Here is a 22,302-nt window from a genome sequence, read left to right as displayed (position 1 = left end):
CGAAGTCACGCTTTAATACACTTTTTTTTTTACCGACCACGATATTATGTAATTATATTTTTACAGTCGGTATTTGAAAACTTTTGCCTTACTACTAGCAATACTGTGATTATCGTAGCGCTTAAAAAGTGATTGTAAATATTAAAAACAATTGCTTCGAGAGAACGTAACGGCAATGACCTATTGCTGTAGAACAATATTTCCATTGAGCGTGACAAATGTATCGGCCGTGCCGTCGATGGTAAAAACTGTGTATGTTTATTATTTGTTTCAAATTCTTTAGTCCACACTCGAATCATGCGCGGCCGCAGTGTCTATATCATATTATAATAACTTCCCAATAACACGGAAAAAAATATTAAATTGGTCGTATTAAAATTGTGGTTAACATAGGGACACAATACATTTCTAGTTGGGATAACTAAATGTCTAGTTGGCCCAACATGATCAACTAGACATTTATTGTGTCGCTATATTAACCGTAATTTTAGTTGGACCAGCTATGCGTTTTCTATGAAACCACAGTACCCCGGACGGATTTAAATTTTTTATGGGGTGTATAACATTTAAAAGAAGTTAGCAACCGCATGTACCTACCTATAATTTCCCGGCGGGTTAACGTGGTAATCGGATGAACGGCGGCAGCGCTTTGATAAATCACACGTTACATTTTGTTCTTTCTGGTGAAACTAGTCGCCGTCCGTAATTTTGGGCAATAAAAAAAAAACAAAAAAGAAGTTATTAACCCGTGTAATATTATACGGAACGCCCGGCGTATAAGTGGGTAAAAAAATATATATATAATGAGCCATTGACGTTGAGCGGTCGATCAAAAGTTTACGACCGTTAAAAAATAAATTTCCGGTTGTGAAAAAAAAATATTATTGTTGTTGTGCGTTCGTCTAAAATCGAATTCTACAAAATACCTCACAGTGTCGTTATCGTCACCGTGGCGTCAGTATTTACAAACCAGTCCCTATTAATTAGTAGTAAATACCTAACCCGTCTTGTTTTGGTAGCCTGTTGGCCAGCATCTGCGAAATAACCCATAAATTCCTAGTTCAGCCGGAACGTTATACCTATAACGTGCGTTTGAGCACATTACTGTTGGTTAGCAGTAGTGGCTGAACTTATAAATATTATAAACTTTATTTTCTAAACATCAAACATAAATAGTATTGTACATCAACGAAACAGATTATAGAAAATGTTAATACTTTTATTATGTTCACATAATTTGTATATAAAGTAAAAGTTATATTTTGAAAATGCTGTTAATATTTTTTTACTGTTTAAGGCCAAATCGACTATTTTGAAAGTACGTTTTCGATATTTTTGAAATTGTAATTTTATACTATGCCGTCTGAGCTATGTGTGTGTGTGTGTAAACTGACATAACGAATAATTCTGACAAATGCATCAACACTATTATAAAATAAGCATTTGTTTATAGACCACCTAAGATCACAATATGGTAAATTTGTGGAAATTTAATATTAAAGCATTGCAAGTAACCGGCAAGCGACCCACATCGTTACAATAATAATTATTATCTAATGATACCGAAGTTTGCATGTCTATGAATTTTTTTATGACTGTATAATATGAAATATCGCATATTGGATTTGGCGCGCCGCGGGACACAGTCGTCGCCTTCTCCGGCGATCTGCCAAGGCATGACAGGCTCCTATATTATGCGAGACATTGTTTTTTTGTTTAGTAAGTAATAATAAAATATGAAGGGGAAAATGCCAGCATAAATTATAATCGTAAACGGAGGCGGCGGCGTTTCGGGGAAATCAAGTGAAATAATATTGTTGTTATTACGGTCATGTTCCGGATAGTGGAAATTTATTACCGTTTCTCCGCCGGTGTCCGCAATCCGGCATCGTGCATACGATTAGTATTAGCACAAGTCGTAAAAAACACAAAAATAAACAAAATACTGTTGTGGAAACACACGTGGAATTTGAGAACTCATTATCGTCTAATGGCAAATATATTATGCACTGCCCAACCGTAGACAGGCGGTATATATATAGAGAGAGAGAGAGTGACAGAGTGAAAGAAGTCTGCGACGAGTTAAGGCACACGCGCCCGTCAGCCCATTTACGGTGTGTTGAGAACGCGCGCACACCCTTCGAGAATGATAAAAACAAAAATTAATTTAAAAAAAACCACCGACAGCCTAAAGATGAATGGTTTTGAACGGAAATTTTCATTAGGAAATTTACTTATCAGCTTGTCGTTTCTCTAACCTTTCTTGCCTTATTCAGTTTGATGTTTGCTTATTTTTCTCTTGGCTAAATTAAATTTCTAATTCTGTCTTATATTACTATATTCTTTCTTTATTTTGCTTGCTATTGTTAAAATAATCCCGAATTTATATTTTTGTCCAGCCTAAAATAATTCATTTCATTCTACTAAATCCGTCCACTATATCATTTTAGCCACTTACACCAGTGTTGTTATTCATTAAACAATATGTATTCTGCTATTGATATTTTTTACAATATTTGTTTGTACAGATTTATTTAGTTTGGGCTTACCGATAAAGACGTTGCCACCGTGGTGCTCTTCCGTTGGCTTTAATGTTTATTTGCAACGTTTATAAATTTGAATTAAAACGTTGTTATTTCAATTACCGTGTAGTTTATATTAGATCTAGAATCAAATTGTAAATTTGTCAATAAAAAAAACGACGTCAATAAAAAGACCACGAATTTGAAAATTCATAATGTTTGAAAAAACTTACGAATTGACTCGTTTAAATAGGTAAATTTTACGCTTCAAAGCAGTCGACCATCAAAATTATGAGTTCTAATTGATAAGGTTAAACGAGTAGCATTTTTATCACATTTTTATGGGTAAATAAATTCTAACACATTAAACTGGTTTAGATAAAATGCTCAGACTAATAGTCTTAGATTATATTTTATGTGTATTCAGTATTGATTTACAATTCGATAACCACAACTACTAAATTGGCAAAAGTATTTTAATATTATAAAAATATTTCGTCATCGACTTTTACCCAGAAATTTGTCGTATAAATATTAACAAAATACATTAAAAAAACATTTTGCTTAGACAGTAATAATTGTAAGACATTAAATTTCTAGCCAAAAAAATTGTTTTCCCATATTTTTATTTATTCATCTGTGATGGTTTGCCAATAAATTTGGTAGGTACAACAAACCAGGTTCGTGAGAGAGTTTCCCGTTATAGATTTTAACTTGTGAATGTCAACCGGACATTAACAGCTATAAAGTTATTATTATAATTATTATCATCTTTAAACGCGCGGTGGATTGTAGACGACGCGACGGTACCACTGCTGCGTTTGTTGTCGCATCTAAAAAGAGAAAGAGTAGGTACTTAAAAAAACACACACGGACAATCAATTACTGCATTTGTTTAGATAGATGCCTACACGCGCCTTTTATTTTTATTTTTTAACAGCTGCTTCATACGTGCACACAAGGTGCCACAAGTTCCGTTTTCTCAATCGGGCGTGTGCCGTCTCTTGTTATCTCTGACCGTGCGTTTTTTATTGCTATAAAATGTTTGTTGCCGCATACGTCTTGTTGAACTGGAGAAGCAACCGTACTGATGAAAGCGCTGTGCGTGAAATAATATTGTATAGTTAGTTTGGTTTTTTACTTTTCAAAAAAAAAAACGGTACTTAACCGCCAAACGGGAGTGGTGGGGGGGGGGGTTTCTTTGATATCAAAACTCGTGCACGGATTTTAATTACTATAATGATAATCGAAATACCGGTACCGTCGTCGGCTGGTCAAAAGCAGCAGGGAAACTGTTAACCGAGGACCCTTAACCGGTAGGGCGTGTGCGACCGTTTTTATAACTTGTAATTACCGCCGGCTTCTCTGTAACTCGAACCGCCGACGCCTTCGACCGACAACAACCGGAAGAACAAAAAAAAAATAACTCTGACGCGTTTATAATATTGTTGTATAAAATGTGTATCACGTTAATTTATTGTTATTCCGGGGCTAGTAAAACTAATTATAATTCGGTATGGACATGTCCGCGCTCCGAATAAAAAATAACATTGAAACGTCTTGATCGTGTAGACCTATTTTTCGACTTTTAAGTGTAAATATATTGGTTCGCGTGATACGGGCCATTTTTAATTGGGAAGCGTACGGAGCCGGTCTACACGCAATCCAAAATTCTTTATCGTTATAATATAGTTTATCATTATTATTATTATAGGCGGCCACTATATGTGTAATTGAACTGTGTGTTCCTTTCGTTTCTCTTTCTCTCTCTCTCAATCCACGACCGGGATAAAAGACAAGAGTATCTACCTATATAATATACATATTCTTGTAATTAACTGGCGACGGGTTGGTGGTGCCTATATTGTGCTGCGTCCATTAGGGCCAAGACGACGTGTTTCGTTAACGAGAAATTTAGTAGAAGTCACAAATTATACGTACGGCGGTATGCTATATGGGATCGGTTTCATTTGCAGAGTAATGTTATGACGGGTTGTCGGCTCGTGTGATAGATTTGTTTTTTTATTAGAAAACGATTGATCGATAACGACGACACGTATAAACGACGTCTTCGCGTAAGACGCCCGTGAGAAACTTAAACGCGCAAAGTGCTCACGACGGTGGTGGTGACTTGCACGTACTACCGATACACTTTAATCGGGCGGTCGAGATGCTGGCCGGGATAAGCAAAGAGGTTTCCGATCGTCGGAATTTCGAATGTAAGTTTTATACCTATTATAATAATAATAATAATATATGCACCGACGTTCTACTTACAAAGCCGTCGTCTTTGTATCACAATTATTATTTTCAAACAGATAACGCGCGCCGCCGTTCGTGAAACCCACATAACGAGCGGCGATGGGTCGTGATACTGTCGTGAAACTTTTATAATCGTTTTCAATATATATTTCACAATATTTAAAGCTGCGGTAGCAAATACGAGTAGTAAATAACTATCGAAACTGACTGATTGCTCTCACGCCACGATTTAACATACTTAATACGGTTGCCCGACGGTCAACGACGACACTCTCATCATTGCAAGGCAACGGAGTCATTCCAAAAAACATCCGTTTCCGTTTAACCGCTAGCGCTCTTATCCGTGATCCAAGATAACAACCAAAAAGTCTCTCCTGGCTCTTAGCGTAGTTTGTGGTACACAATATTGTTCGAACAGCTCGTCACGGCTGGAACGAAACGTTTCGTTTGAAAATTATCGACGTTGTTGTATGCTTGAAACGTCTTATATCATTGCGTTTTTATTTTTGCAGGTGGTGTTGTGCGACATTTGGAAGTGCGGCCCTGGTTGTGGACTCGGGGTCCGACTGTACAATGAATGCAGCAGTCGAAACGTCAGGGTTGACTACCGGGGACGAGTCCTGGCCGACGACGAGACATCAAACGCATTTCGTAAGTTGAACCAATTTGCACTTAAGGAGCTTGCATTTGCATCATGCCATGCCGATCACGGTCCCCAACTTACTATAATATAAGCTATTGTATTCTAATCCGTATAAGACACACGTCTTCAATCTTCAAAGTATTTGGCTCGCTTAGCCGCTGTTAAATGTTATAATCATGTTTGTACGCGTGTTGACGCTTCACAAATTGGAAGAGGTATACCTATAGGTGGCTATACCTACATATTAAGCTCACGTGTATGCCCATGACCGTATTATTTGGACGAGTCGCACTTTCGAATATTAATGGGACTCTCCTCGGCATGTGTGTGTATTTTGATTCTAAAGACAATGTATATCTACCAACTGGTTTGTTTATTGCTCTTGTAAACGGTTCCTATTTCAAAAGCATTACCGTCGTTATAATTATTACTAACGCGACCGCCGCGCCGCCGTCGTCGTCTCCGGTACACGCGATTACACTATACTTAGTTTATTTTTTGTGATTGCGTACGCACACGGTATGTGAGTGTATGTTATAATATGGGACCGTGCGATTAACATACCTAAGTGTGTTTGTTTGCCGCCAAGAACACCGGCTACAGGTCGCCGGGAGGAACGAACTCTCTTGTGCAACCTCAATCCCCAAAGTTCCGACGCGAGTCAACGGCCTATATACATTCGATAAAAAAACCGTTTCTTGGCATTTTCAAAACAACATTTGGTATAAATCTACTTTGCCGGGAACCTGTTTTTAAATCTATAGTATAATAATTGTAATGCTGATCACGAATCTGCAAAAACAATTTATTCACTCTCACTCGGTTCGGAAGTTATCGGATTCGTTATCAGCATACACTATCGATTTAAAAAAAAAACAAATTTAAAGTTACATCTGTAGGCAATATTGACTTAACATATACTATATCTACTTCAGCTGAGAGTCAAAACGCTGTACCTAATCGGCTTCGGTAAAAATATCGTATTATGATTATCTTACAGATATACATAGTATAATGGCCCAATTTTATAACATTACTGACATATTATGTGCTATATTGTCAAAACGTTCTCTGAATTTACATTAGATAATGACAGTTATCAATTATGATAATATATATAAATTATAATTACAATGACAATTAGATATTACACAATTTACATAGGAAATTACATTGTTAAGTATTTCCGATAATTACTAAGAATAATACTTATGTTCAAAATAAATAAATTATACCGAAAATGCTTTTGTTTCTATTTGTCATGTCAAAATCAATTAAAAACTAGGGGACAATGCATTTAACATTATCTTAATTATATTCATTTCGATCGGTTTTACGTTTAGAAGCTTTTACTTAGTATCCGGACATTAGACATGCATTGGACATTTTTTACCTTGACTTGAGTACAAGAGGTTACGTATATGGTTAACTAATTTTTTTTAAGTGTAGTTTTGCTGAAAATTTCGACTGGTTGGTAACCAGTTCTTAGAACTAAAAAATTAGGCCGGAAGGTAGAGTGCGGTTGAGTAATGTGCGCAGATAACATTTTTTTTATCGTTTACCATTTAAATTTCAAATGTTGATAGCTCTTGAATTTTTTTTTAAAAAAAAGGTAAATATTTGGTAATTATAATATATTGATATACTGATATTTTGATTTACGTTATTGTACAGTACTATATTATAGTACTGTACAATAACGTAAATCAAAATATTATTTTCAAATGGTTAAACTAAAAATCTATATTTATTTTCCCAGAAAACGAGTAGTGTCTAACGTTAAATGGGTCAACTAGTATATCTTCTTTCACTAAAGAAAATTTGTTTTCTTAAACTATTGGACGCGATGATAAGTGTATATTTTATAGTTTGCTTTATTAATTAGGAATATAGTACAATAATTATTATTAATTATAGCGCTGTTTAATAAACGGGTGGTTTTGAATTAGATTTTCTGAGTTAAGCGACCAGATTAGGTTAGGTTTAATCAATTTACTCGCGAACACATAGGTGAGAAAATATTTTGTTAACTTAGCCGAGTTGTTTTTTTCTTTGTTTTTAATTGAAATCCGTTGTACCTATCGTTGTATGTTGATCTTGCTCGCGCGAGATGGACAAACAAAGCTTATTTGTATAATTGTTTATTTATTTCGATTATTATTTATGTACAATGTGAGTGTGTATTCTTTTTCATTCGTACATTCCGGCGACTGATCGTGACTGGAAATTCAAAGTAATGCCGTGTTTCTTATGTTTAATACTATTGTTGTAATGCACGCATGTACGTAAATGACAATTATTATCATTACATAACACTTGTGTGCGTGAGTGTTACAAAAAAATATTTACTGCTGTGAAAGGGCATGTTGAATTTACCCATAAAGTCAAACAGATCACACCGAGACGCGATGACGATGATTGATCACTGATTTTACCGTTGGCAAAACCCAACGTTAGTGATTTTATGAGTACAGCGAACCTAGAGTAGTCTGTTTTTTTCTTAAACTTTAATTTCTCAATAAAAAAACCAAAAAATTTGGCCACGAGTAAGTAGATCTGTTAGTCAAATTATCCATTACCACAAATATAGATCCGTCGTCATTTCTTCATTCACTCCACACATTTTCGTATAATTATCTATTTATCGCATTCACTAATTTCTTCTTTATTTGAGTAGGCTAGGATCAAAACTCGCAAGATTTAAAAATCACATTGTTCAGAAAAGGAAAAAAACTGGGAGACGGTTTTTTTAAACATAAAAAAAATCTGTACTACATTATTTTAAAGTAGTTAGATCCGAAAAACTCAAATATGCCATCAAAATATACAAGTGTAGTCGATAAACATTTTTTTTTTTAGAATTAAATTTGGAACGTGTGAGTTTTGATTCTAGCCTATTCATTTTACCTTTACCTATTTTATATCTTCCAAAATAATCTCTTACTTGATTTACTACACAACTTTCCTATCTTCTTTCAACGCGTTAAAACTACCTAAATTACCTTAATCTATTCTCTCTCTATTTTCTTGGTACTGTTACAGCTTTCAAACTACTTCTTGTATGTCTAACCTAGTCATTCCACTCATCTATCCCGACATCATTTGAGTAAATTATTTACTACCCAACATTCACTTCTATACATCATTACTGGCTTCTCTGTTGTGTAGTAAATTGTGATATTTAAATTTTTAATCATAACAACTTGTAATTAAATGTTTATCTATTTTTTTTTTTTTTGCAGAAAATCTGACTGTCAAATCTTTGGACTTCAGCATTCGACTGACGATATTCGCCGAGGAGTCGCGTCGATATCTGTGTTTCAACAACAAATGGTCCCTCGTCGGGTCGGTAAGTGAAAAAAAATTATTTTTGGGTTTAAAGCGTTTGATCAAAGTGCACTCATTATTCTTTTATTCGATAAAATCATTAATTTTCTTTCACTTGATTTTACCTGTACAAAAAATTCAACGGTTACAATTTAATACAGGGTGTGTTAAATCTGAAGTAGTGTCATATACTGTTGGAAAATATATAAAACAAAACAGTTAATAAATTAACCTTAAATTCTTGTGGCCAAGTTGGTGCACGCGCCCCTTCTGAACGTCTTGCACAAATCTAGGGCTGATGTTATTTATGTTACTATAATTTTCGAATTAGGTTTATCTAAAAATACCGTTATTGAGTTTTTCTTCTTTGTTATATATATATACAGTATAATAAACCAATATAATGACATCCGTATCTTATTTGGTATTGTTTTTAACACAAATTTCATAATCTTACAACACTCGAATGTTCGTTTTGCTTTATCTATCCCTCGTTTACCAAGCAAACAATAATTAAAGAATGTCGGGTTAATCCTTTGTCTCTTTTTCTTTTTTATACAACGCACACATTAGGTCGTTACAATGTCAATAAGTTGACTACTCTCTGCACTCGTTTCTATGAACAATATAACGTATTATAGTTTAATGTATTACTTATTATAATAAGACGATTATTAGTCGGTTAGTTTTAAGGAATTTCCCTACAGTCGAGCAATAACCATTGCCTTTAAATCGAATAAAATATGCATTGCAATATACTTTTTTGTCAACATTTTACAAACGCCACCGACTGCAATAAAAAACGTACATACAAGTTATTTTTATTAATGTAAAATAACTTTGATAGTTTACCAGTTTAACAAGCGTTTAATTTATGGATTGTTTTTCTTCAACTTTGCCTACTTTAGTGCCAATAAAAGTTACTATGAAAATAACAAGATGTTGTTCTCGTCGGGTATTAATCGAATTAAAATAAAAATCGTTTAAAGCGCATCGCTACGTTTTCTATACTGAATAACACATCGTTTTATTGTGTTAAGCCGACATATTATTATATACGACCATTAAAGCCGACTAGTGCATTAGTTTTATCGACAAATAAAATAGACGGTCAAGTGTGTGTGGTTGTAAAATTTCATCGAACGTGATAACTAGTATCATTCTTAAAGCGGGTATTGTGGGAAACTAGTACTAGACCATCTAGTTGTGATCCAAAAAAATCGATTGTAATTTACATTCTAAACATACTAAATCAGTATGTTGTATTGAAAAGACTGCTCTCCGTGGGTTAAGAAGCAGGAACTCGGATGGCATGCTGAGAGATATTTTTCCAAATGCATATATTAAATGTTTTCTTGGTAATTCTACTGAGGGCGCATTTAGGTTGATAATAGTTTGAAGCTTAGCCGTTTAGGCTAGCTTAATTTTTTTTACCTTTAAAATTTGCATTAAATTTTACTTTGTTGTTATAAAATTGATACTCAAAAATATCGTAAAACGTTTAAAAAAATGTTTATAAATAGTTACTATAAAATCAATTTATTGGTCTTATACAATTGTAACTACTGGTATATTCTGCAAATATAATGATTTTTTTTTATTTGGAATTAACATACCGTTTTTTATGTTAGTTTGTTTTTTATTTAAAATACCATTTTTAATTTTTCTGGTTGTAATTTTAATTTACTAACTTGTTTTCACAAGTTTTTCTATTTTTATTTCTATTTTGTAAAGATTTAGACACACATTTTTGAAACCGGGTTCAAGTCCTGATTAAGCTCTTTGGTCACTCTTGAATCTAATGAAATTTTACACCATTAAGCAAAAACATGTGTATTTTAAGTTTTGAAGTTACACCACTTTTACAATTAACGACCCATATATGTATATGTATACACATTATACATATTCAGGAAATCTGTATACATATTTTGAACCAATTTACTTCTAATCTGACCGAGGCAGGAGGCTCATCCTTTATGTTTCTCTATTAGTTACTACTTTTCTCTGCTGTATGTCTGGTTCGAATGACTACAACTTTAACATATTTTGTGACAGTCTTTCAATTTTGAACGTGGCCGACCTAACGGTTAGGTTTCCCAATCGGATCTTTCTTAATAATTTAATCTTTCTTATTATCTCCAAGTATGTCCTCCGTCCAGCTAACATCATCATTATTTTCGCAATTTCTTTTAGTACAGCCGGTCGTTAAAATTAGCTCATCAGCTCCATAGCTCATCGTTATGACGTTTTCTTCATTCTCTCGATTCAGGGTTAGGTTAGGACAGGAAATCACGTCGCTTCCGCCTTTCTCAGTGTCGATCTCTGATAATCGGGTTGTACAGATTGATAAGATCTTGTATGCAACATATTTTCTAGTTCTAACAATAATCTTCAACTATAATACATACACAGTTTAGTTCCTACTAACTAGTTCTTATTATTATTATTATTATTATTTTTTTAGAAACGTTTCCGGGGTTCGAAGTGTTTGTTCTACGAGGAAATGCTGTCCACCGGGTACACACGGTACAAGTCGGTGGTAGACAAGTCGCGTTACATCGGGTTCAATCGCCGGGGAAGGCCGATGAAACGTCACCCGTTCCACACCGATCCTCTGAACAAGTGCCTGAACTTCATCAAACTTGACACGAAGTTCGATATAAGCGACCACAACCGGAAAGTGGCGTCCGGCAAAGGCGGCAAGCGCACCGGCATGGGGCCCAACAACAACAACAGGAGATCCGGATCTAACGGCGGCTACAGAAGACCGGCGATCGCCGCCTCCCCGGCAACGACAACGACCACTTCCACAACCACCACATCTACCACCACAACCACCACCACCACAACCACCACCACCACCTCCACTCCACCACCACCGCCACCACTGTTACCGGAAAGACACAATCGAATCAGGTTCAGACACCATCGGCGTAATAGACACCACCCTGAAACCCTTCAGTCACTAGGTCAAGACTAATAGTATTAAAAACAAAAAAAAAACAATATTATTATTATGAAAACGAAACCTCTATTGTTATTTTTTAGCGTCGTTGTATTGATTATAATTATTATTTTTATTATTACGATTATTATTATTATCATTATTAATATTATTATTTTATTATTATGTATAAGTACTCTTCCGCACGACCGGACCGGACGACGGGAACTTCGAGTATTCTCTGCTTCGTTTTATTACAGCCCGAAATTCGACCCTTACCCCGTGTTTTCATTTTTTTTGTTTTTTGTGACCGGTCTATAGCGCAAAAATCCGCTGAAAAGTGTTAACCGCTACAACATTAATAATAACGTCTAATCTTAATATTATAATACTTAAAATCCCACGCCGGTAGTGTGTATAATACATATATATCTATATATAAATATATATATATATATAACGGTACTAGCTATATTCAAGCGCTTAACCATAATAATATATAATTATTGTTTTGAAAAATATATATATTTATATAAATGTATAGATTTTTATTCGGTTCAATGGTTCCTGGGAGTGAAAACGCGGATTAGTCAATAACAATATGCAAGCGCACGTTGATAATGACATAGCGAAAGGGTCGACTTTCGAGCTGTAGTAACTCAAACTTAGCAGTATATTATTTACAAACTTTCAGTGGTTCTTTATACGTTTGATGTCGCCAGAATATTCGTTTTCTCGTTTTTTGCTCTATTTACCCGCGTATCTTGTGTATACACTTTTTTTTTTTTTAATAACATTTTGTCAGTGCCTAGAATTACGGGTTGCAAATGTTCATAATTTAAATGTATTGTGTCCTTAGAAGTATTAAAAGAAAAATACAGCAAAAACAATATTATCGTTTTTGCTTAACAGTGTTGCTCGTGGATAAAATAAAATAATAAATTAATTTGTATCACATATTACTATAGTCGGTTTGCTTTGCCGTTATTAATAAATAATATACTTTGGATTTAGGAAAACAACAAATTATTAGAGCTCTGACTGCGGCGGTATTTTCTTTTTACAATATGAAAATGAACTAAAACCATCTAAATTAGTTGCATAATATTAGTCACGCGGTGCAGTTGACGAAGATGGTTATTGAAAGGCCAAATGTATATAATTATGTATATATATTTTTTTAATTTGAAAACAATATAATTTATACCAAAGTCCGTTGGTTTTTATTCGGGCTCGAGCCTAACATTCCATTAAATATTTTTTAAAAACAATTGTATTATTTATGTTACCTACTTGCAAAATAAATAAGCGCTGAACACAAAGACCTCCATTTGAATATGTAGGAGGACATTCGGTCGACGAACGCTGCTGCCCTACACATGACACATGACTAAAATATATCGTTAGACATTCATACTTGATTTTATTATTATCGTCAACATATATCGTTTTACTTATAATTTAAATAACTCAAATATTACTGTAAGTACCTATTTGATTTGGGAATGCTTTATTAGGGTGGCCTCGGCGGCCGACGGCAGCAACAATACACTAAACATTAAATTATTTTTAATTTGTTGCTAAAATTCAAAACTACGTTTTAAATAAACAGTTATTTTGTTTAGTGTAACAGTTATGTTAAAATAATATCTAGTCAACAATTTTTTCTATTCGTACCTACATAACACGTTGATATCTGAGTATTTAAGTATTAAACGCCGTCATAATATTATATGTATGTGTGTGTGTGTGTGTGTTGTCTTCTTTTGGTAATAATGTTTTGTTAGCTGATGATGATAATATTTCACTGCTTAATAATTATTATGTTCAAGTACATAAACGATAGAAAGTAATGATAAAATTATAGTTTATAATAATGTTAAGGATATACGGAGAAACTTGGAACTTGACTCGGGTACCTATACCATTTAATAATAAACCAAAGCGTTTTGGAACAATTTTCTGTTTTATTTATTTGGAAAAACTATCCCAAAACTGTGTCGGGAGATCGTGGCTGGTGCTCCTAAAAATACACCTGGAATTTTAGGTATCTATTAATATTCTAGTACTGTTGGGAATTAACCGACCGTCTAAAATCTAAAAATTAGCCTTATTATTGATTAGATGAGTTAAGACCTCTATTTATAAATTCGTGCTTTTAATTAAATAAAATATTAGGCACATATCCTAGATTTCAGAATAGTATAATATTTTATACAAGAAGTTTTTAATTGGAACGTCAATCCAATGTACTACTTGAATCTCAACCGTTAGACGTGAGCTACATTGTTAATTTTCAAAAAAGATGGACATGCTAAAATCGGATTTATGTGTTCTCGTTTATGTTTTTTTCATAACTGTTCAAAAATAACCCAAAACTTAAAGAAAATTAACTTAATATCAAAGAAGCGAAAATGACGACCGTTCAAGTAGAACACACATATACCCACATTATAAAACATGTACTGTTTGTGAATACAGGATACCCTCTATACATTACATTTCTTATAAGTTGAACGTTTTGATTTTATTGTTTATTTTTTTTAGTTGTACATAATGTTTATAGTATCACTCCGTGTATATACACTCGGGTATTGTACTACTTAAGTGTTTCTTACTTCTCCCTCCTCTTATTCACATTCCTCTTTACAACCTTTTTTAATTTAATTTAATTTTTTTCTTTCGTACAATACATTATATTGTATTATAAATATCACATTATTTTCCTTCTTTTAGTATTCGGTTGCCGTGCTGATCGCAGTATGTAAATTTATAGCTGTATTAATTATTTTAATAATAATAATAATAATAATACTGACACTGTAAGCTATTGTAATATGCATTATATAATCTATGTGAAAAACACTGCCACCATATTATATGCTTTTATGGCGCTTTTAAAGTCGCGTTCACTTGGACCGAGACATATAAACATTATTATAACAAATCAAAATCAAAAAAAATTATTTGATTTTAATTTTCAGTATTATTATATTATATCACCTTCTTTTTTTTTAACGAGACCGTTTACTTATACGCTTAAATTATCTTATAATAATATACTGAATTTAATATATATCTTAAATATTCTAAAAATGATGATACTAGTAATAATAATAAAACAACTATGGCCTCCAATCGAGCGCTCAAGCGCGTTTACAGCCTTATAGTTAAATAAAAGTCGATTTACTGCCACAATGGGCGTTACTTTTAAGTTGTTGTGTTTGTTCAAACATGCATATTTTTTTTTTTTTGGCTTTTTTTTAATAAAATCATTTTTTTAACGCCACACCGGTCGATTTTTAATGTTGTATTTCCGTGTTTAGTATAGATAATTTATAAAACGCATATTGTTGCATCCGTTCAACACACTTTAAACGGGTTGTTCCGCCCTTAAAGTGTCCTAAACTATACCCGTGTGCGTTGTGAATGTACCGCTTAATCGGTCTGACGGCTTAATTCGCTATTTAACTATATGTGTTGGTAAAAACAATGTATTGAGTAATTGTAACATGTTTTAACCACTGTTTTCAACAATAAAAAAAAATTACTTAAAACCAACAGACGGCTTACTTATTTATTTAGTTATTATTGTTCAGTTCCACGCGGTTACAAATATTATACTTGTTAATGAGCTTTTAACTAATAAATCATTGTGGCTCGTCAATCGGATTAATATACAATTGCGACTTGAACTTTGTTATTAGCATAACAATAGTCGAATAGACTTTGGAAATGAAAATGATAAAACGAAGAAAAAAATGTCATATAAAGTGAAACCATATTTTATTCGTAAACGGTGGATTCCATTCAAAGTCGGGTCCAAAGGCTTTATTGGACATTCAAACAAGGAACGGGGAAGAAGCTAGACCCTACTATGTTTAAGTCTCAAAAATGTTGACTGTATTAAACATAAACAACGTCCAAATAGTTATAATGTAAAACAAAAAAATTTGAAAGCAAAAATATGTTAAAACATAATATTGCAATAATAAAATACAGTTAAAGTTAAGGACCAACACCTTTCTTGTTCTAAATGTATGCAGTATGACCCACACGAAAAGAGACAATGGTTCGCAGAATGATTGAACTTTAATATGTTTATTTCTAAAAAATAATATATACCTAAAAATATAAGTTATTTTTAGATCTTAGAACCTTATGTCTATAGACTTTAAATCAACGTGGTATTCTTTTTATAAGCGGTGTAATCAATACAAAAAAGAAACTCGCATATATATTACTTCAAAGTCGATTGTAATTGTTTAAATGCCGTTATTTAATTGCCAACGCAAAAAAAAATTCAATTCTGTCATTTGACGGGTCAATTTTCTTCACTATTGGGTTATTTTGGTTTTGAAATATTAAAATATTCTAAAATGATGCGTTAAAATCAATGCGTTGAGCTTTTTCTGCGTTACGAGTCTAATTTATTATAAATCACCGATCTTCTCTTTACATTGGACGCCTAATATATGTTTTTAAAAACTAATTTACCTCTGCCACTTTTTTTTTTGGCTAGTCTACAGCAAGTTTTACCTACATTGTGTCTACATTATCATAATTAATTGGTTTTATAACGTACCTATATAGTTAATTATTATAATTTGTGGACCTGTTGGCATTTAGCCAGTTTTAAAACTATACAATCCATCCTGTCAACATTTTGCGTTATTGAATAATATTCCTATCGTTTTCTAAACGAATAACTATTAGAAAAAAAAACGACCATCAGATACAATAAATTTAATATTTGCATAACCCATTACCTACTTAAAATTACAAACGCTAACATATCTCAGTTTTTTACCAACGGGTTAAATTTTTCTTTAAATAGCCGAATACATTACACATTTAATGGAATTTAAATTTCTAGTTTTAATTGAACTTAAACTATGTATTGGTGTTACCAGTCATAGTTTTTTTTTTAATTTTTATTTTGCATATGTTTTTATAATTATAATTATTTAATTTTAATTTTTTTGGCGTAAATTCACGGGACCTTCGAACTAGGCGAATGGTGAATTCCAACGGCCAAACAAGTTTACACCACTCAGGGCATTTTAATTAAAAACCCAATTTAAAAAGAAACAATTCAAATAATATCTTGTTCATTCTTTAAAGGCTAAACCAACACGTGTTCCCTATTATAATAATGCCGCAACACCTTTTTATTAGTTGCAAATAATCGAATTTGTACCTTACAAAAAACTGGATATTCAAAAATTAAAAAAAAACAAGTTTCGTTTAATGTGTTAAATGTAGAATAAACTACAGCGTTTATAGAATAAAAATTAATTTTTGCTGTTCAATTAGTATTTATTGTACATTAAAAAAAATGTTACATAAAATTAACCGTGCGTTGAGTGGAGTGGATCCAGACAAAATAAGAGTTATATGTTGCATAGTAATAATGATAATGTAACATTTCACTACGATTAATACAATAAAGCGATAACTAAAGACTTGTTATATACACTGTTAGCTTACATTAAAATAGTTTGAAAGAGTGTGTAGGTATCTAATACACCCTCCGATACCCTTTTAGTTTTAAGACCAAAGACCAAATAATGTTCTAGACACAATAAGAATATTAATATTGACGTCAATTAACATGTGATTCACTTTAAACATATTTCATTGGTTAATATAGATCACGCCATAATATTATGCTTACTAAGACAACAAGTTTTTCTCCTTTTAACAATAATAATGCATACATACTATTTAAAAAAACAATACAATATAAATTATTCATTGTTATTGCAACACAAAATCATAATTTAATGCGGTGTGTCTACTCTTGAAGTATATAAGGAGGCAATGAGAAGAAGTAGTATACGCACCGGTTTAGTATTAACAAGTTTTGAGTCTGCTTCGAGATCATCATGTTCGGGTTTCAAATTATTTAAAGTGTATTTAATAAGACTTATATTATATAATCGGTCCAAAGAGCTTTGTATGAAAAAATTATAGTAAAAATGAACATGGAAATCATTTTCAACGCAATGGTAAAGTATTTCGTTAGCGTCTAGTCCAATTTTTTAAATTATTTGCCTAAATTTAATCGACATACATAACACAATAGTGCTATTAGTACTGTTTTAATAATCATAGTTATTTTTTATTTTTATAAAAAAATAAATATATATTATTAAATTTAGTTGCCGGGTGGTCAAGTATATTATAATATAATAACAGGTCAATTTAAATAACCCCTATCCCCTCGATTTCGTTCTATAATAACCTTTTAATAAAACTACCATATTAATCTTTCAGTTCCGATTAATCTAGCAATAAGTATACTACAGCGTGTGTTATACATAATATTTAGGAAAAATTAAGTAATTTTGTTTCATCCAAAATATAGGATGTTAAACGAATTTAAGCAAATATATAATTTAGTTTTCAGTAATAATTACCGCAAACGTTATACAATATCACGAAGATTTTATAGTTTTACGTAGTCAATGGTTTTATGATTAATATATAATTTTATGACACTAATTTTTTTTTAATCTAGTTTTTATATAAATATAGCGCTATTAATAAGAATGAAGTCAATTATTTTTCAATTCGATTTCATATTATTTTATGGTAATTATTGTTAAAACAATAACCCGTAAGATGGTTATTATTTTAAAGCGCCCATGTGATATTGATCCTTATCTGATATAAAAAAATAATAATCCTTAGATCTGGGGCCTAAACTAAAAAAAAATAACTTATTACTATAAAGATACTATGTCAATGAGCAAGTGCATGATGGTAAAAGAGATATTACTCTATCCGTCACCAATAGATACCTCGATAGATTAAGTTGTTAAAACACCTGTCATACCATGTAATTGAGAAATTACTACATTGTGTGCTTTGAGATAATACTACGTAGATAAACGTTATGTTAATATACAAACGTTAATAGACTTGAATAGCTCGTATCGTGTTGTTTGATCGCGTTGTTGCGGGTATAATATATTCAATAAATAAGTAGTCACATTATGTCCAAAAATGTCTTAATTTATTAGCATATTAATAATATGCTCAAGCTAGTAGAATAGTGGCATGTATGTTTAACTTTAACTAGTGAAAAATTATCTAGAATTTAAGTAGTTTAAAGGACTTTTCGGGAATTTTGAGGACTATAAAAATTGACACGGTCTAAATAATAGATAAAAACCAGTTTTTTTTTACCAAATATTACCTCTTATGTCCCTTAACAAATAACCGACACTGGGACCTACTTAATAGGGTTTAATGTAATTTCTACAATAAAATAGTATTGAAATGAAACATAGTCCGAGTTCAGACCAAGAATGGGCGGTTTTACACTTGAACAAACTTAGTAGAGACTATCAGTGTTTTTCAGACGTTAAAGCACCGCGGTGGTGACACAATGCTTATAGCAATTTCACATGGATGTACTTATCGCGATAACCCGGCTGCTAAAGCGTTGACCCAAGATTATGGCTTTTTTCCCGCCAAACATTGTTTGCCGGTATGCGTTTTTCTTAACCTCGGTGACATTGTACGAACGAATTCCAAACGTGACTTTGCGATAAACACGGATGACTCCAAGAGGCGACACGATTTCCTTGACGTGTCCGAGTGTGAAGCCAACGTTAAGACGAAAAAAATAAAAAGCAAATAAACAATACCCGTTGGCGAAGGCGTTAAACTGGACAGTTTTTAAGTGTTTTTACCTGCGGCGTTCACATATTTTCGAAATTACTTCAATAGCAAGAGCACACCTGCTCTTCGGCGAGCATTATGTTGTGTATTTTCTCGGTTTCTAGTCCGCAGGACGCTGAATTATTGTTGTCTAGTGTGTTTACCCGTCCGGTGCATCTTTACATTTTTTTCCACCCAATAGTGTGCCAACAATAATGATACAACCCACCGCAATATATTCTAGGTTCATTCACACACACATACACAAACACTTCCCAGTACCCTTTCCAAAAGGGATTCGGAATGTGTTCTTTTTTTTTTTTTTAGCAAAACCCTCACCACACTAGAGTACATCCGGCGACAAAGCGTCTATTCATTTCTCTAAGACCCCTCTAAACGTGAGAATATTGACGTTATTTTCTTTGAAATCATATACTAGACCACCGTGTATTGATCGTGCAACGGAGTGAATTCGACACACCCAACATTTTTTCTGTGATTTGGTTCATAATATGTTAAAAATAAATGTTTTTAAAAAACATCAATGCGAAAAAAAACCGTCGAATTGGTTCCAAATTGATATGGAATATTCTTTAGACATAGTACTACCAATTTACGTTGACAAACCGAAAAAGGGGTGGAGTCTTTTTTTTTTGTTCAGGTGAAACTTTAGCATTAAAGGTCTGAAAATTAGACGGAAGGTAAATCTAAAATGTGGCTATAACGCAATTTTCTCTAATATTTATGTCTAATATTTTCATTATAATTTATATTCTTATGATATATGGATAACAACGGCAATAAATTATTATAGACAGACATCAACCCCAACCATATCCACCCTAATTTGCTTAAAAGCACATTATTGTTATTAGGTATAATGGTTTTATCGATATTTTTAACCTCCCACTCACAATATTCTCAGTCCTCCACTAAGCCCCGACCCCACTGTACTGGCTTTTTTTTAACTGTAAAACGTTGGTTTTACATTCATTTTTAAAATGTCGCCTTCAGCCATTCAATCCATTCATCCATCAATAAAACTTAATTTGCTAGAAACTAACAAGAACGTCGTAGGGAAAAATAAGGTGCAACGACATTTTATTCAAAACAATTTTATCTTTATAACTGGTGGCAAATTAGCTAGCAGGCGTTGTTTAGAATTCAGTTGATTATGAACCAATGACTATTGCCTACAGGTTTCTTCCGAACGTCAGAGTTGGACATTATTCGAGCACAATTCAATGTAAATGACATATTACAATTACAATTGGCGTTACGCTAAGCTGTGGTCGTGAGTTAGGTCGAATGGGTTAGTATCCAAAAAAATAATAGCAGCTGTACAAGATAATAATTTAACCAAGGACATTTTATTAAGGAAGTCGGATTGTTTTACGACCTAGTGGTTTTTATTGGGGTGCTCGTCCAACACTCATGGAAAAACTATAGTATGATAGTGTGTGTATTTACCGGGAAGGTTTTGTTTGTCGATGGTGCTAGGTGTACCGTATCAAAGCGGTAAGTATGGTAAAGCGTTTCCTTGAGCGTAAGTAACCCCACCGTCCTGCCGCCACAGGGGGAGGATACAACGGGGCAAAGACTTTAGCGATTATGGACAGAGTTCGACAAACTGGATTTATAATATACACGCCAGGAGAATAGTAGAGTAATGCTCTACACCTGCCTGCCCGTGGTGCACACGCTTGTATAATAACTTGCACGGGCCATAAAATTAAAAACCCAACTAAAAAAAAGGTTCCGAAGTGACAACTCCGCGAAGATAGGTACATGTTATTTTTTTGTGTACACATATACACATAATATACTTCTACTTCTACTTCCAGGAACTCGGGATCCCGTGTTTCATTAAGCAGCCCAATCGACCTTTCTTATATTATTATACTATTTTTTTTTTTATTATTATTTGCACAGAGACCACGGGCCGGTTGTAATATACGACCGGCAATAACTCGCTTGTCGTCGTCGGCTCCGACGGTATCGGTTACGATCTTGGCGACAGTCTGAGACAAGTTTCCACTCACTACCGCGGTATGGTAGTCGCGTTTGATTATGTTGTTACTTCAATTTCATCTCTTCGTGGCCCGCTTCAAACGCCTTTGGCTTTTTATTGCTGATAAATTTTCTTTAATTCAATCCGTCCCCAAGCCACCGCTATTAACGTCCCACCCCGCTATTAACGTTATAGGCACTATTGTGGCCTTATATGTATAGCTGCTGTTGTTGTTCAATCTTAAGGATAACTGTCTATATAAGACACGACACCGGTGTCTTTATGTTATATGCACACGATAACAATATCGTGTAAGAAAGAATCTGAACACTTAACCGATACGGCCAATTAACCAATTACTGATTGTAATAATAACAATACAAATAATAATCGGTGTTTTTATTTTTTTAGCCACAATAATTAGCAAATGTTAATAATTGTTTGTTTGTAGTTATAGCTTATAACCGCTTATAGTCATTATACGCAAGGACAACACTGTTATAGTTCATTTTGTCGGTAATGTTGTTTTCTGGTTTGTATGTGTATACTAATGATTAAATACCGAACGCAGTGTTACTAAGTAACGAGTTTGCTAAGGAACGCGTTCACAGAATCAGGTCTTCATTTTTTGAGTTAACAGTCTTTGAAAGTTATTTTTCTTGAAGTAAACTTAGAATTCTCCCCTCCAATTTTCAGTATTTTTATTATTAGTAATTTATTAATTGTCATACTTACAAACTTGTTTACTAATAATAATTTTACCTAGTTAACATAATTATTTAGTTGATAACACACGAAAAACTAGCATACGCACCTACGTTGTAAAAACTATCAAAAATAATGTAAAAAGTAGGTTATGTTTTAACTAGCGTTTTGAAAAAATATTTATATACTTAGGTCAAATCCTGACCGTTGTAAT

At 33.1% G+C, this 22,302-nt stretch overlaps 1 protein-coding gene across 1 annotated transcript in view; it reads left to right on the top strand.

Annotated features, from left to right (window-relative positions):
- The window catches only part of LOC126844677 (uncharacterized), a 38,930-nt gene extending 23,700 nt beyond the window's left edge, over positions 1-15,230 (top strand). Inside the window, exons 3-5 of the mRNA XM_050583042.1 lie at positions 5,297-5,435; positions 8,670-8,776; positions 11,222-15,230. Of these exons, the coding sequence (XP_050438999.1) occupies positions 5,297-5,435; positions 8,670-8,776; positions 11,222-11,737 (762 nt within the window). The 3' untranslated portion in view covers positions 11,738-15,230. The remainder of the gene's footprint in view (positions 1-5,296; positions 5,436-8,669; positions 8,777-11,221) is intronic.
- The last annotated feature ends 7,072 nt before the right edge of the window (positions 15,231-22,302 follow it).

Source organism: Adelges cooleyi, unplaced genomic scaffold, assembly GCF_023614345.1.
Source record: "Adelges cooleyi isolate 19-005CV unplaced genomic scaffold, UGA_ACOO_1.1 ACOO_flye_CR_arks_rails_tigmint_CR_PRNA_651, whole genome shotgun sequence".
Taxonomy (NCBI): domain Eukaryota; kingdom Metazoa; phylum Arthropoda; class Insecta; order Hemiptera; family Adelgidae; genus Adelges; species Adelges cooleyi.
Note: the sequence above shows the minus strand (reverse complement) of the source record. Positions and strands in the feature narration are given on the sequence as shown.